The sequence below is a fragment of the Perna viridis genome, chromosome 9, assembly GCF_037379345.1.
Source record: "Perna viridis isolate PV_CMFRI_1.1 ecotype Kerala chromosome 9, ASM3737934v1, whole genome shotgun sequence".
Taxonomy (NCBI): domain Eukaryota; kingdom Metazoa; phylum Mollusca; class Bivalvia; order Mytilida; family Mytilidae; genus Perna; species Perna viridis.
The window spans coordinates 11,813,996-11,831,590 of record NC_142453.1 but is presented as its reverse complement, the minus strand read 5'-3'; the positions used below and the strand labels follow the sequence as shown (position 1 = coordinate 11,831,590).

Here is a 17,595-nt window from a genome sequence, read left to right as displayed (position 1 = left end):
TAACAACTGATTACTACAAGATGAATCGTAATCAACCAACGATTAACAATGTTTTGTGTTAACATTACAGGATCATTGATCGAGGTGGTAGTTATCGCTTCGGAATTTATGAATTCTCGGCAGATTTCTTTCCATTGTTGACATTTATTGGAAGAAATTGACAAGAATTCAGAGTCGTATTTGGGATTCCGCAGGAAATAAGTGATTAGAAAATGTCAATGACATTTTATTCTGAATGCTAAGCATAGTGCTCTAGCTTTTAAGAAGTTGTAGCAGCATTGCTAACAAGGCCTTCTACACTGCTGAAGTATGAAGTTATGATGACTTGTATGAATATGCATATTGATAAATATACATTCCTTAACTGTTTAAATGATTCAGGGTTTAATTTTGTTTGTCCATAGATTTTCAAAATTTAATTGAATATTGTCAAACAACTCTGATAGAGCACTTGATTATTCAGAAACAACCATAACCCTTTCATGCTGATTTCCAGGCATGCCCAGTTGCTGTGAAAGTAATATTGTTCATAGGGTACCAATTTTTGTAGTTTTCATGGGTAGGCCAAACCATGATATTTGGTTCCAACCCAAAGTAGATTCCCATTGATGTGTATACTGAAAACTTCAAAACCACGAATTCAAGAATCCATGAATTTGTCTATCTTTTCTGATCCACGAAAATTGGTACCCAAGAAGTACTTTCACAGTAGTACTTCCTCGAGGTAAATTCAACATTTTTTCTTCAATATTTTATGGGAAAGTGTTGCATTTATTGTACAGAATCACTTGAGCTTACTCAGAAACAAAACCCAACAAAACACACAAATGGGTCTATTATTTTACCCTGAAACCCTCTGTCTTCTTTTCAATTTTGAAATATTTTGTTTTTACTTGTACAAGTAGTGATTTTTTTTGCTTTTCTTGACAACTTATTATTGTCCAGTCCTTTAATTAGACACTGTATGATGCTGAAGAAACCAAAACATGGTTCATTGACATGTGTTTGTGGTTTTTCTGTATTTTTCTGAAGTCTTAGTTTATAAAAAAAAAAGATCAATATCGTCACCAAATTCTATTGTAAAGATGTGTGCAATAAACTTGCATGTTCATTCAATAAATGACAAATGTTATACTGTTGTACTGGGTTTCATTGCGTAATAAATAAGTGGTTTGAACTTATAGCTGGGGATAATAGTCTCATGAACAATGACATAGAATTACTTCTCCTCAGTAGAAAATAATTGGCAAAAGCACATTTGTTCTGTGATGCTGCAAAAAAGGGGGGTGTGTCTTAAAAAATGTGGCGGTGGTCAGTATTTTATAAGGATGGTAGTAGGAGGAGGAAAAAAATCAAGTCTTATCAATCAGAACTGATGTAAACATATGTGTATATATCACAACTTGCATCTGAGATTTTGGAGTGCGGGAGGGGTAGATGTTATCGTAGTGACGACACTTAGTGAAGTCAAGTATTGGTTCCTTGTGATACTTAACTACTGAGCTCTTGAGCTGTTGAGTGTCTAGCTATTTATTGGTTCTATTTAGTCTTCCGATTATATAATTGGGTTAAAAGCAGTTGGTCTTTATGCATATTTGGTACAAAGGATATCAATTTCTCTGATCTTAAAATCTGAAAGCTAGTTTATTTGAAGGTAAACATGGGTGAAAATAGCATTTATAAGGTGTAATACATAACCAAGCATTATGGCATCATTGGTACGGCAAACTGTGGAATGGCAACATAAGGATATTATTTAGAAATGTGAAGACATGTCTAAAAGGTCATACAGATACACTGTTTGCATTTCAGATAACATTTTTACAATGTCTGTTTGAACATTTTAAAAACTATTCTTGAACCTAGATTTCATGTACTACGTGCTAATGGTATTTTTTTTGTATTCTTTCAGATGGTCACTAGAACAAAAAAAATATTTGTTGGAGGTTTGTCTGCATCAACGACAGTAGAAGATGTCAAAAATTTCTTCTCTGGATTCGGAAAGGTAAGTTGTCAAGGAAGATAATTTTGATGAGGATGTCAATGACTGATGCTATGCAAAGGGAATTCGGTTAAATCTATTAAGAGGAATCTGTCTACAGAGATACTAAATATTTAGCTAAAAGACATTTTTGTGGTAGGGCTAACCAAATTTGAATTATCACACAATAAACTCTTCAAATTTAAAAGAGCTTGAAAAAAACTAAGATCAAATTACTACTATGGTTTTGTGACTTTTACAAACCCTTCAATTTCAGAACAATTGCTGTTGTCAAACATGCATAAATAATTGCATTTGGTAGACATGCTTGTATAATGTTTCCTACATACAAATATTTTTGTTAAACAGTACTTGAAATACTTCTGGCACTTATTGAACAGGAAAATTATTTTGACACAATTATCAAACGATCTTATGATCTTCTAGGGCATTTCTTTTGAAGGTGCTAAAATTAGACAAATTCTTCTCGTCTTGTTATAATTGGCCACACATTAATCGTGTGGGAAAAAAAACTGGTATCATGTTTTCTCTACAGTTCTTTATTTAGGCGGTACAAGTCAGAAAATTTGAATCATTTCCAATAACGGAAAGTAATTACATACAATATAACACCTTTAAATTTATTGTTATACTGTTGCAAGGTAATCCAACACGTTGGATGGTTTTATGTTATATAAAATAAGTGTTCAATTCCATTCTTTACAGTAATTTATTTTGGCAAATAGTTCATAAACAACAATCTTAAGTAAAAGTCAGGAAACTTCAAGTTGGGATGTTGGTTTCATGTTTAAGTGGTTGAAATCATAACATTTAATGTATTTTGAAAACAGTAAAATGTTCCAAAGTAATATTTTGAAGTACGTGTTATAATTATTTGGTAAATTTCAATTGGTTTCCTTAGTTTAAAGTCGTTTTCTTGATTCTGTATAAAATGCTGTGCTTATAATGTCTATTGCAATTTTCAAGAAGTTTTTTGGCCAAGCTTGTGTTACTCAATATGAAATAACTTACATACAAAAGTCTATACAAAGCATAGAATTACAATGAAATCTTTTCGAAAAAGAACTGTCTAACAACCATTTTAAGCAACAAAACTTAAATCCTGACCAAACAGATTGCTAAATGTCAAAATTGCAGGGGAAAGATTTCAAGTTATATTTCTGATCGAATTTTGTATTTTTTTTTTTATATCTCTGCCCACTGTTAACGTACTTAACCTCTGAAACTCCAGTCTGTCTGTCAGTCTTACAGTGACACAATTATTTACCTCAGTTGACCCCTGATTTCTACAAGTCTTGACTACTCAGATTTTTGCAGTAATAACATGCTCAAACAACTCAATTTTCATGAGAAAGCAGAACTGATATTTGTATTTTTTACTAAGGAGGTCTTCTTTTTTTTTATTTGACCTCCTTTGACTTACTAAAAAGGTTCCCCTTTCTTGATTTGGCCCACCCTTAACTTACTATAGAGGTTCTTCTTTCTTCTTTGACCTCCCTTGACTTTTGGTCATCACTTATTTTTGGCTAGACGGAAGCACAAGGTAAACATGAATTAGGAAGCCGATATAACATGGCGATGCCCATTAAATGTGGTCATTAGCGACAACAGAACAAGACTGATGAAATACATAGTCATGTTAGTAGCCAATTAACTTGTATTCAATGGCATATTTTCATGTTTAATTAAGGACAGGACTTGCTCAAGGCAACAAAAAAAAGAAAGTGCAAGTTTCAAAGGAAATAGCACAGAAAAACTAATTGATTAAGGATTGGTAGACTAAAAATAGTTAAGTGTACCTTTGATTCTTTCTAATGGACAACAATGTATTCATAAAAGAAGGTTCAAGCTTGTTAAGGGAAAAACAGCCAAATATGAAGATAAAGCCCTTTTTACCTGGGTCACCAACAAAGTCTATTTGATGCTTATTGTCATTTAGGCTGGTTCTGTCCTGGACTTCTTGAATTTTTTCATGATATGTATTTTTAGGACCTTTTTAATATCGCTTCTTGTCTTCCATAGTTATAAGTGAGAAACTCTAAATGTAAAGTATATTTGAAGTTTCTTGTACAGGTATAAACTTTTTTCTTAAGACTGCACAGTTAGTAACAGGGTTATGTTGCTACAAGATTGAAGTCATCACTACAGAAGTTTTATGGTCGTTATCATGAACTCGTGGATCGTTATGGTGTATCCATGAGCACCATGAAAACTGATTTATTCAATGGGTCATAGTTTTCCTTCCCTCGTTTGTCCCCCCCGGACTTGACTTTTTATGAGCAACTCGGCGGGTGTTTCTAGAAAAGCAGAGGATGCTTACCCTACTGGTGCACCTGGTCCATGCTCCCAGTTTTTAGTGGAGTCCGAGTTGCTCATTTACTTTTGTTACTTTGTATGTATGATTTTAGTTATTTTATGTTCTTTGTTGTGTATGTCTGTTTTCCATGTCTGGTCTTTGTCCCTTGATTACATTCTTTTGATTACTGCTATGGCCTTGGTTCCCTTGATTACTCTTTTTAGTAACATCACATTAAAAATTCATAATCAGTTTCCCCTCTGTAGAAGATATAGTGACACTTTTCATACAGGATTAGCATGAGACTAGTGAAAACTTGTCTTGTAATACATAAAACGATAATGTTCATTGGAATTAATTCAACGTTATTTAATATTAACATTTTTACATGCTTCCGACGGTTTCTCGTCAAATAATCTCCTACATTAAAAAACAGTATCCCCGGCTGAACAATGTGGAAGTGCAAAAGAAAATCAATCTGACGTGAATCGGTGTTTACGAATTGACTGTAACGATATTTAAATGAAATGATGATGCGATGATGTGTGAACTCAATTTGAATAAACATTCATCAGGGAAAGAGATTTGATTGTTGAAACCCAGTATTAAGCATTTTACCGTTAGTAGTCTCAGAATTTTGATGTCAAGTGAGAGGAATTTTAAAATATGTATCTTTTCTCCTCACTTCAAGCATAAAGTTGATTCAGGTCAATACTTGCTGAATAGGTGTATATAGATTTTATTTGGTATGAAGATTAGTTGTTATTGGAGCAAAAAAGCTAGCTTAAAATGCTGTATCTTGTCTGAAATTGCTCATTTAATGGGTGATGATGATTTGCTATTATGTATACACTAATAGGTTGGTGATCTGAACTCTGAATGTTGAGTTACTAGACCACTTTATTTTGTAGAGAACCATAGTCTAAGGCTGAAGTGATCTTGTTCAGCATGTAAAAGTGCCTCATAGTGGGGTTTAATTTCTAAAAGTTTTACATGTACAGTGAAACTTTTCTAACTTTAAACTTTTTCTTTGTTAAATTGGTTCAGGTGTTTGGTTTACAAAGTTCATGTAAAGGGACTTTTAGGAGTGTATGGGTTAGACAGGTTTTCAGGTTATTCAAGGTTCTTTATTGACAGGTTGCAGTGTAGGATGATAGTAAATAGGAAACTAGACCTAAGGGAAGGTACTGTACATTTCCTGAGAATTTATAGATCATGCCTTTTAGCTATATTATATCATGTTTCCAAATTTCTTTACTCGTTTGGTTTCAAAATCCTTTTATCATCATTATCTTGAGGAAAATAATTTATGTGTGTAAGTTTTGCAAGCTTTTGTTTTTTTTTCATTTTTTTTAACTGGTAATTTTCTGGGTCCTTTTTCATTATACATTTATTGACTACTATTGAGTTACGAACAAAAATCACTTCACTTAACAAATCAGATTTAAACTAGCAAGGGTAAAAGTTAAAAGTTGTCTAGAGATATTTCCTGCTTGACGTAAAAGGGCTTCTCCCAAATCACTGAATCTGTTGAAAGAGCTCTTTGCTTCACTAATGTACTTTACCAAATGACGTGGGAAAAATAAAAACACTATAATAGCATTTATGATAGCGAAACAAAATATTATGACTTGCTTTTCTTTTTATTTGTCAATTTTTGTATTTATTTAAACCTTTGTGGTTACAGCTCAATGGAGCAGAGCCACCTACCCTGTATTTATAATTTACTGTTTAGTCTGATGTCGCAGAATGATGTAAAATAAAATCGCTGATCAAAATATCATGAATGACTCATTTTGTCTTCTTAATGATGAAACCGATTAAAAAACTTGTTTTTTGGCAAGTTGTGTGTGACTTGAATGTATGTTTTTCAGATTAAAAATGATATTTGCAGATTATTTCAATATTTTACATAAGATTTGGATGATAAAAGCTAATGCAAATTGATTCATGAGAATTTCTATTTTCAATAATGTGCCAGTAGAAATTTCCAGAAATGACACATGAACTTTGCAAAATTTACTGCAGTTTCAGTGATGGATCCAGGGAGTATGGGGATTCAGAATGCTGGAACCTCCCTTTAGTTGAAAAATCTTATTTGTGCAGAATGTTTTGCATGATAAAGTCTGGAACTGATAGGAATCCCCTTTCACAAATGTTAGATCAGCAAGTGTAATGGCCTTACAAGGAAAACCACCAACTGTATGATTTGAATCATATTTTGTCTTCATGCACTTTTCTCCTATGCTCATGCTGATTCTTATGGTGTGGATTAAAAAAAATTAGAATAGGGCTTTATAGGCATTTTTGCCTGATTAGTTTTTCAATTAAATGTAAATGTATTTCCTTAAAATTTGTTTTGCTTTAGTTGCTGTTTTGTTAAAAAATCAATTAGAAGTTAGTAATGAAGGAAAAAGTGCAAATTTTATTCTCGACACATGATTTTGAAACAGGGAATTGCTAATGTTTTCTGTTGTTCTGTTTTTTTCAGAAAAATGTTGAGGTTTATGTTTGCAAAAGCTGCATTTTGTTTTTCCTCCACAATTGTATGATTGAATGGCGTAATTGCGTGATGGAAGCTAAACAAACAATAGAACTATTGATAGAGTATTGTATGTGAAGCAGAAGTATATTTTAGGAAAAACCGTTGTTTTTTCTGGAATCTGTGTTGAGGTGTTTAAGTAAGAATAGTGACTTATGCAAAAATGATTGACTTGGGAGAATTTTAGTCTTTAATTCCCAGATGTTCTATATCAATTTGAAGCTCTTTGTGTCCTAATCTTTGATGTTTTGCACATGTTTCAAATTTCTGCATATTTTCAGTCTTCAACATTTTACAACACAAATTTCTGTCTATTAAAACAGTCTCTTTAATTGGTCCATAAGTCTTTGGGAGCCCCTACAAAACATTTTAAATTGCTTTAAAGTCCTTTAATTAGGAAAAGTTAACAAAGGCCGCTGTCAAGCTTTCACAGTCAATTTCTGTTTAGGTGTGGGATATTTTCTACAGAGAAATGTTATCCTTAGATTTCGACTGCAGTTATTGCTTGCAAGGTCAAGGACATAATGGTTTAAATATGTTTTCTGTATGTTTACTTGTATATATCATGTAGGACTGCATCCTTTCATTGTTAGGAATCAACGATGTGTACATGTTTTTTGCCTTCTTCTACAAGAAAATGTCTTTTTCAATGAAATTTTGGCAATCTGCTGTGTTGTTTTTCAAGGCAATTTTTATCAGTGTAGATCTCCCCAACCCTCCCAAACTGGAGTCCGAATCCAGCTTCTGCACTGTAAACTACTAGTTTTAAATTCAATACACATTTTTCATGTCACTGAGCTTTCATTTACTTATCTTTGCTGAATGTTGACAGTGTTTCTTAATCTATAATTAGTTGTAATTAGTTTCCATTCAATGCATACAAGACATCAGCTATGCAAACTCACATCAAGTATTTAACAGGAACTGATAGAAGTAACAATAAAAAGGAGGCCACTCTATATATAGTATCACTACAATCACATTGTATTTTTTCTCTGTCATTAATAGACCTTTTAATCATTTGTCTTGTTTGTAGTAAATAATTAATTACACCTATTACCATGGTTCACTGATAGTTTAACTGGGCATAATTCAGTTGTGTCTGAAGTTTTGTCGGATCTAAAGTAGTGGAAAGCATTCTGTTTTTCGCTGTTGCAGTTTAAGACATTATTATTAGTATCCAAAGTTATTGAGACTGCTTGTATGGTTACCAAGACCTTACATCTAATATTGCTTGGACTGTTATCGAGACATTTAGGATATAATACATCCAAAATTGTTAGGATGGTTATCGAGAAGTAGCATCCAATATTTCTAGAAGTGTGCTAGTGGATGGTGGTCCTTTGGTTATTTTCTGATGTTTTTGATTTTTTTGGTTCAGAGATATGATGGTTTCATTAAGTATCATTGGCACATGGGTTATGGTAGAATGATAGTCTAAAAAAGAATTGCAAGATTTTAACCATTGGTATAACATATCCCTATTACATGTTAAAGTCATGCTTTATAAGCCTTGGAAGTTCTTGATACATGAATTTGACTGCCAGGAAGTGTCACTACCTCTATAATAGCCATTTTTCTTTACAACTCTGAATGAATGAAAAATGCAAATTCTGTTTTTGCTGTAGTAATTTATTGCTTTGCGGATATTAAAAGTCCAATGGTATGTGATTTATATTTATTTGGATTCCAGTATGCAGAATTTTAAAAGTAAAAATTTGATATTGTTTTTTTTCATGATTTGAGGTCTATGTACCCATGATTAACAATATATACAATTGATTTGATTTCAGTATGATTGATATAAATTTCTTGTCTTTGAAATTCCGACTGTTTTATAGGAAAGCACTTTGACTTATTGGTAATGTAAGGTTATTTATAAAGTCTGTATCCCACACTTTCTTCCTGCATGTACCAGCATGTATAGAGAAGGCAACTAAATCTTGACAGAGCATGCTTTAAAAACTGATGTCATCCGTTACCTCAATAAAAACCACAACCCTTTGATGATGTGAAACTGGGTGTGTTATACTAAGATGGAAATTTGAATACTTAAGTCATTGTATAACATTTTACTTTTAAAAATTTTTGTAAAGTGAAAGTGAAGTGTAACTAATTTTTACCTCAGAAATTTAATAATTGCTTACACGATGAAATTTATTACAAATATATATTGTTATATCCTGTAAAGTTGTATAAGTTTGAAAAATAGTGAATTATCAATGGTTTGAAAGATTGAAAGGTGTCCTTTGTTGCTTTATGTAAATTTCATCTGTATCTAAGTAAAACTTCCGTCATGTATCGTCCAAATTCAAAGTTTCTCACCAAATTATCTTGCAAGGTGCTTACTTAGTATGCAGTAATGTTAGTTTAACTTGTAATATTGTGTTTTAGATTTTTCGTAGGGTTTAATTAAAATTGAATCTTCTTTACAATTTGAAAGCCTTCACAAATTTGGTGATAGAAATTAAAATGTTGTTGAAAGCAATCTAAAAGATATTGACCTAAAGTAGAATTGCTGTAAATAGCAAATTTATGTTAATCTTGCTTGTTCTACATGTATGTAAAGTTCACGTTTTCACAAATTTATCAGTAGGTACTTTAAAAGCGTGCAAAAATAAAATACTTATATATCTATTAATACATTAAGTATTATATCATCCATTTTTGCCCCCTTAGTAACATCAAAGACGTGAAATTAATGGCTATTTAAGCATCCAGTCTTTGAGGTTTGCCAATTAAAAAGATGAAACTTTGAACTATGAAAAATTGAAATTCAAGGCATGAATTATCTATTTGAAATATAAAAATACATTTCCAAATGTGAATTTAATGAGTTGCTTTTTTCTTATTTCTAAAGATTAACATTATACTTACAATTGACTTTCAATTTTTAAAGTGTTCTGTAACTTTGTTCCATTCAAATCTTTTATCAGAACAACTTTGGTTGAGAAATCAATTTGTTGCCTTTATTTGAATATTGTTTTGGAATGGGGAACTTTGCCATTTCATCAAGCAAGCAATCCATAAACAAACAGCTTAAGTGAAGCTATAATTATCCACCATTAGACAATTTCTTTCACACCCCCCTAAGGCCAGATCAGATTTATCGGTCTCTGTCTCCCCGGCAATTACTATCCATGGAAAAAAATCTCATTGATTTATTTTTCCTGCTAACATAAAAGTACTGACATGACTGAAGATAGGCAAATTAGTATTGTCAGGGGAGGCTACTCTCTAATTAATGGAAATGGATTGATCATGGATACATTTTTTTAATTGCTAAATAGATAAGTAGTATTTTACAGACATCAGTAATTTAATGGGAAAACGATAAGCTTGACAAATATGGTAGTTATCAATTAAACTTAGTGTAAGTTCATCCATCAATAGAAAAATATATATTGGTTGACATCTCGATTTGTTCTGTGCGGAATAATTGACATTTGTTAGATCCATCGTAGGCTTTACTTGTGAAAATTTAATTTCTTACTTTCACACCTGCAAGTGTATATTTTCTGTGGAAATTTTCTTTTCTCATGACATTTGCCAGTGTATATTTGTGTGGGACTGCTTTATTAGGGTAACAGTAGAATCAATAATATTACGATCTTCATAAGTTTTGCTTATTACTTTTTTATTTACATATTGCACTGAAAATTTATTAAATTTTCTCAAGAATTATGTCTGAAATAAGTAGACCAATCTTCATGTTGTGAAATTTTTACATGTCTGAGTAGAGGTCTTGCAGGGTATCCTTGTATAGACTAAATTCAACCTCTCATTATACATCATGCCAAAAGATTACCAACAAGAAACAAACATCTTATGTTGTTTCTTGCTTAAAAAGTTATTGTGAACAGGGATTTAGCAGTGCGCATCCTTTTCACAAGTTGAACATGAATTCATTTTTTTATACTCTACTTTATGAAGCTTATTTATAAAAATATGTTTAAATTTTGACAAGATATTTTTAACGGGAAGATTAATCTTTTGCTAAAGATGTTGGGAAGAGTACATTTATATTAAGACAGATAGACTTTACTTGTCATTCCGTAGTCCGTTTGAATACAGATTTTGACTTAAGTGGTTTTGATGGTGAATAAAACATACATAATCTAAAGAATTTAATCTAATAAGATTACTTATATAATAGGTAAATTGCATTAATTATGGAAAATCGGCTTCTCCTTTAGGCTGAATTAAGCTGGATTTAAAAGTTGTCAAAAGTTGAACGCCTGTGCTCTCTACCCATTCAGAACTTCTAATTTTAAATTCTTGTTTTGATAAAGGATAAAGTACTTCTCCTTGGTTGACCACTCGTGCAGTTAACAGGATTTTAAGAGTGTCTTACATTTTAAGAACTTTGCCTAGTTCTTTTTTAATGTGTGGGTTTTTGCTAATTAAAAGTGCTGTTAAGTTGAGAGTATTTCAATAATATCCTGTATAATGTAGAAATAGATATGGTTTTATTTGTGTTTATTAGATCGTAAAAAAAACATCAGTGTTTCTGAGATTTTGTTGTGATGTCATTATCTTGTATAAATTTCGTATGTAAACACTTTTTAAAAGAAACATAAGAAATGTAAGAGTCGGCTTAGTTTTCAAATATTTGATATATTCCTTTTAATCAACAGCCAATTAATGACATTCAGAACCTGTGAAAGCTTTTACCTGAACTTTTTAACCATTTGAAGGGTCAAATATTATTACAAACTGACAAATTATGTTATTCATACTTGTATGATTTTTGTAGTGCTTTCACACTATTAAAAAAAAATGTAAGGCTCATATAAGTACAAAAATACATTGATTTTAATCTATCGCTTTAGGCTTTTCAGTGGTTAAGAGGGATGGTGTCAGTACTTGTAAGCTTTGCCTTAGGTTGATCTTGATATTGTTTTTCCAAATCACAAACCTATTCTATATCTATACATTATTTGTTGATTTTCTTTAAAATGTTAACCAAACATAGGCAGGTCTTAAATATGCATAAACACACTTCCCTAAACAGGATAATTTTATTTTCACTTAGTAGACATCCAGAATAAATTTGGTAGCTGCGACTTCCTTGTGTCCTTGTTAGCATGGTGTAACATAAACACATCTTCCGTTTTACATCCATTAGTGCCGAGATAAAAAGATGTTTATTCTAGTTTCAACATTGACCCTTGATGTTCTCGTCTAAAGAAGATGTAGTTGCTTTGTGATGTGTCTCACTAAATGACCCCGTTTTGTCTTTTTCTGTGTTTCCTCATCTTGACAAACAGCGACATGTTTTTTCAGTTTTGAGGTCAGCAGGGTTTCAAATATTACATAGACATCTTATTTTTGGAACGATGATAACACCTGAAAAAATGGTATAAAGAATGCATAACTTAAATGTTGATCTGAAAACACTAAATTTGGCATATGTTAGAGATTAGGCCAAATTAAGACTAATAGGTAATATTAATGGTCAAATCTAGTCTTACAAAATTCAATTATAACAAATATAATAATAATAATCATTGTTTTTGTGAAGGTCGCCTTTTTTCTTTGTGATTTTTTCTTTTCCAAAATATACAACAAAGAAATCTCTGTTCCATTAACAATTTTGTACTTGACTAGGTCAGTGATGTCTTCGGTCCTTATTTAACCATTGTCTTAATTCCTTTCATCTTGTAATTTCGCTATGGTCTATCTTTGTTATGTATACAGTTATAAGCCTGAATCTAATCATGTTAGTTATGAGATGTATCAGAAAAAAGAAGAAGCAAATCTTCCGATCAATAGAAAAAACAATGATAAAGATGAATTTCAGTGGTCATTCCCCCTCTGGAATTAACTTTCAGTTGTGAATAATTTGGTGTGCTGATATTCATTGAAGCAATTTACCTTGGTCCTGAATTTGTCTGACACTTTCAGATTATTTAACTATTGAGACTTTGAAGCTAGTAGAGATCTGTCTCTTGTCCATCCTTGATTTCTGTGACAGTTGTCTGCTCATGGAAGTGGGGTTAACATTGTGATGTATTGGATCCTGGTGAAGCATGTTTGTTGTAGGATACTTAATCAGCTTAAAGTGTCACTCACATTCTTACAGCCTCACTTCAAAATCTCCTGGGAAACCCTGCTGACAAATAGGCATCAATGTTTGATAGAATTGTATGATCACAGTGATCTAAGAGATAATAGCAATGAATTCAAATGGCAGAGGTCTGTAAACAGTCTTAGTTTGCTGAGATTAGCAATTTTCAAAATTGAAAGAGAGACTTGGTTTCAGTGGATGATCTGGGGTAGAGAGGGTGTTCTAGGGGTTTGGAACAAAATTATTCAAAAATTAGCAAAAAATAGCCTGGAGCTCCCCTTCCAAAAACCTTTGGATATGCATCCAAGTTTGCCATTGCAGCCTGGGAACCATGATATTAGAAATAATGGCATGCTATAGAAACTTCTTCCTTAGGTCACCTTCCAATACATACAATGTACATGTACAATTAGCTGCTAGCTATAAAATCTAGCTGTTATACTGTGTCAGTATTAGCATCAAAGATTGTCAGCAAGTAGGTCCTTTGATGTGGTTAAGTAAAATAACAGCTTTTTACTTTCTTATTTTTTGATGCATCTTGTTTTCTGTGAATCAAATTAATAATTCACATTTTAACAGATAGAGAGCAAAATGCATATTAAAGTTATAAAAATTCTGCCGATGCACCTGATTCTACAATTTCTACAAGCAACCTGGGAATTTCCACCAGATAAATTTTTTCACTCATTTCTCTGAACAGTATAACAGAATATTGATTAAGTGATTTCTAACTAAAGCCCACTGTAACATTAAATATATGATTGATTCAGACTCTTCCTGGGTCTATAATGATATAATTCATTACAGAACATCGTTCACCTCGCAGGTGCCCGGGTACGGGTCTGGACAAGAAAATAGATTGTCAGAGTCATCGGTCACCATTAAAAGAAACTTATGGTTTTGCTTTGTGGATGGTGTAACATTAGGCCATCAAGCTGACAAAAGGTCATAGGTCAAAGTTTATTCTTTTTTATTCTCTGTATTTTGAAGTGCTGCAGTCTTTTTACTGCTTAAGAATAGAATATCAGTTGAATAAACTGATCTTTTTAACTTTATATTTCATTTAGTTTTTTTCAAGTTAAACTCTCTTTGAAAAGAGCAAGAAGCAAACTTCAGCCTCTTAGATAAGGTAAGGTAATTAGTGAGTCCAAGTTTTTAAAAATATTTTTGTTGGTAGATTAAACAGCAATACACAGACATTTTGTCCTCAATTTTGGCCTTTCAATTACCCTTTTCAATGAGAAATCAAACTTATAGTCTGACAGAATGTCTAGACTTCAAGTTGCACTGAATTTTTATATCAATTCAAGATGGAAAACTTATTCTTTTATAGGTAATTCTCAATGGTAATCTCCACATTATTTCATGATTTCATTCATTTTAATATGATTACAAACTTCCTGAAGTTTCCTTTATCTATGTGGATTTCATTTTCCCCTGGTTTAGGAATGTCTCAAATGTACCTGGCCATAACTGTTCTCCACAGTAAAACCTGTCTCCTTCCATTCTGACACAGTAAAAGGTCTTCACTTCCATTCTGATACAGTAAAACCTGTCTGGTGAATTATTTTGTGTCCCAATAACTTTATTTAGTTAATACATGAACTACTTGTACTCAGATTGGAAAGCCTTGAGTGGCAAATTATGAACTACAAAAATTGAAAGATTATACAAATCTTGGGAGAATTGTTACACTGTATTTCAATTACTTCAGGCGTATTTAGTACATGTACATATATGCTGTCTCCTTATCCACCCTTTCTAATTACTATCTAAGATACTGTACTTGATCAGCTTGGCATTGACTGCTGTTGTTTGATTGTATTTACCTGTATTTTTACACCTGCTGATGGGCTAGTCTTTGATGAAGAGGTAATTTAATTAGGATGCCTTGTTAAGAAGATTAGAGAGGGTGTCATAAGTAAATACATGTGGTTGGTGATTGAATAATTGAATTTGTGTCAGTGTCTGATGTATAATCTATAATAAACTGTTGGTATTAGTGAGAGAATAGGTTTTTGAGGATCTGAAACATATTTCAGAGAAGAGGCAGTGTTGTGAAATTTTGAATTATATTCCTACATTTTCAATTACAGCCTCTGCAAGCTTTTACTTTATGATTTCCTGCATAAAATGGAAATTGAAATCACCTTTCAGTTTCTTTACAGGGGGTAGTCAGATCAGCCTACAGAATTAAGTTGAAAAAAAACAAAGAAATGACAGTGTTTAATCTTGAGGAAATTAAACATTATTCTTGATATAATGCCATCAATCCATTGGGTTAAACAGTGCATTTTATGATGAAGGTGTTAAAAAACTCTCATAACAATGACATCTGAGACTAATTAACAAAAATTAAGGATGACATGTTTTCATTCATAGGATCCACAAGAAAATGGAGTTATTCATAAACTGTATATTATATTGTTGTAAAGTAGAAAGGTGATTCCAGGGTTGACAGTTTTAATTTAAGAGATCTTTGTTGACTTTATTTGATGTTGTTCATTTCAAAGGAGTTGTTTTCATAACTGTTGTCTCTGTCAAGATGTCTATTTCACCAATAGTATTTTTGCACATTCCTGAACTAATTGTTGAAATTTTTTTTAGAAAGTTGCACCTTTCTGTAAAGGTGGACATTTTAACTTACACTAATTTTAGTAGGTTATATTTTCCTAAAGTCAGATTTAGACAAAATTGTTAAAAATTCTTTATAATGAACACAGAGATAATTGATCTGTAAAATTATGTCAAATCATTCTTTGTCCAGTTTGTGAATATTGCAGTAAATTTAACATTTTTTATTGGACTGGTAATGTCAAGAAGATTTGTAATGAGATTGAGATCGAATCTTAGGTTTCCTGTGGTGAGATTAAAAGGATTTCCCCCCATCTTTTATCCCCCTTTGTAAGGCATGTCAGAATTGTATTATTATGCAAGGAGTATTAAGTTGTTTCATGGCACTGAGTTCTACCAAATCCTATCTCCCTTATTGTGTCAGAGAGGTAAAGAAACATGACATTTCACAGTGGGAATTCTATTTTTAGACATGCAAGAGGGATTATTCTCAGAACGAACTTCAAGACAGGTACATGTCATGGAATGACAGTGGAGTGGTTACACGAATCAGTCCCAAACATGCACATTTTTCATAAAAGATTGATAAGAAAAATCAGGGATTAAAAGATTTTTAAAAGTATAAAAATGAACCTTTTTAACAACTAAGTACATTTTATAAATCAGTTGCTTTCATATCTCAGTTTGCAAGTTGAGACTAATACATGCATGTTGGGAAAAAGAAAATGAGACCTTAGAAATCAAAGTTTTGGCTTTAATTGTATTTATTTTAGTGGAATCTTAAAATAGATAAAAAATACTTTGACTCTGTTGACTTCCTACAACAATTACAGCATTAGATGAAACTGCAACTGTTATAAACTTTGCCAATAAGACAATTGTAATATATATCTTCATTAATATACTGAATTAAAATGCTCAATCCCCAGTTCTAGATATAGTAAATGATATACTTATAAACAGAGAGACAGACTGAATGAAACCTTGAGGCTCTCCTTGACCTCTACTGTAGGAATTGAGGACAGTGACTGTAGTCCTTAGGCATATTTTACATCAAATAATAAAGAATCTGCTGACAAAGGGAGAATAATTATATCAGTGAAGTTGACGACATCTAAGTAAATTAAATCCAATCTGAAGACTGTCAAGCCCCTTTTTCTCACATTGACAAAATGGAGTTTGATTTTAGCAGAAGAATGCAATCAAATTCATTGACAATATTGCTTATGTGACAATGTGAGCAATTTATCTGTATTATTTGTGACAGTTTTTCTTGGAAAATGTGTCCTAATCTTCAATAATAAGCTAAAACGGTATTGACTGCTTGACTCCATGATTGCTGTTCTCTGGAGACCAAATCTTTAATCATAGAAACTATCAATTATGAATCAGTGATAATCTGCAGAATGTATAAGCAATGTTGCTGTTACAGGTAGAAAAAAATATATGGTCACAAAGCCAAGTCCTCGGTCTTTCTATAATTAGGTTTAGGTAACATTAGACCATAAATAAATAAAAAATGGTCGTTCATCAGTGGAGTCATCAATATTTGATGTCAGGGAGGGATTTCTTCCTATATTGCTTACAAGTAGATAACTATAGTATTAAGGTAAAATGGTCTGTGCTGAGCATACTAATAGTACCAATGAGTACTACCTGCTGAGCATACTAATAGTACCAATGAGTACCACCTGCTGAGCATACTAATAGTACCAATGAGTACCACCTGCTGAGCATACTAATAGTACCAATGAGTACCACCTGCTGAGCATACTAATAGTACCATTTGGTTAAATAGTGTTCTGCTGTTATAGATGCTTTCTTAGTTGGTCTAAAAGTCAGTTCATTTATCAGACTTATGGGGAAGACAACTAAGTTCAGTTTTATCGAATTGTAAGGTTTGGATAGTGATCAACTTGAAATCTTGGTCACAACAAGATATTCATATGCAGATAGAGTATTGAGGCATCTGGCCAATTCATAATATTTCAGCTTTTGAGAATAATAATCAAATTAAAAAGATGGGAATGGTCTTTTTGGATTAAAATATCATTAAAAAGAAATCCTTTAAAAAGACTATTTAGACAGATATATTTGTAGATAAAATCATT

General features: G+C 32.0%; 1 protein-coding gene across 3 annotated transcripts in view; it reads left to right on the top strand.

The window, feature by feature from the left end:
- Window positions 1–17,595, top strand: part of LOC148606714 (RNA-binding protein Musashi homolog 2-like) — a 104,538-nt gene that overhangs the window by 29,925 nt on the left and 57,018 nt on the right. For all 3 annotated transcript variants that reach the window (XM_088545651.1, XM_088545650.1, XM_088545652.1), the window contains one exon: window positions 1,913–2,005. In XM_088545651.1, the coding sequence (XP_088401777.1) occupies window positions 1,913–2,005 (93 nt within the window). The remainder of the gene's footprint in view (window positions 1–1,912; window positions 2,006–17,595) is intronic.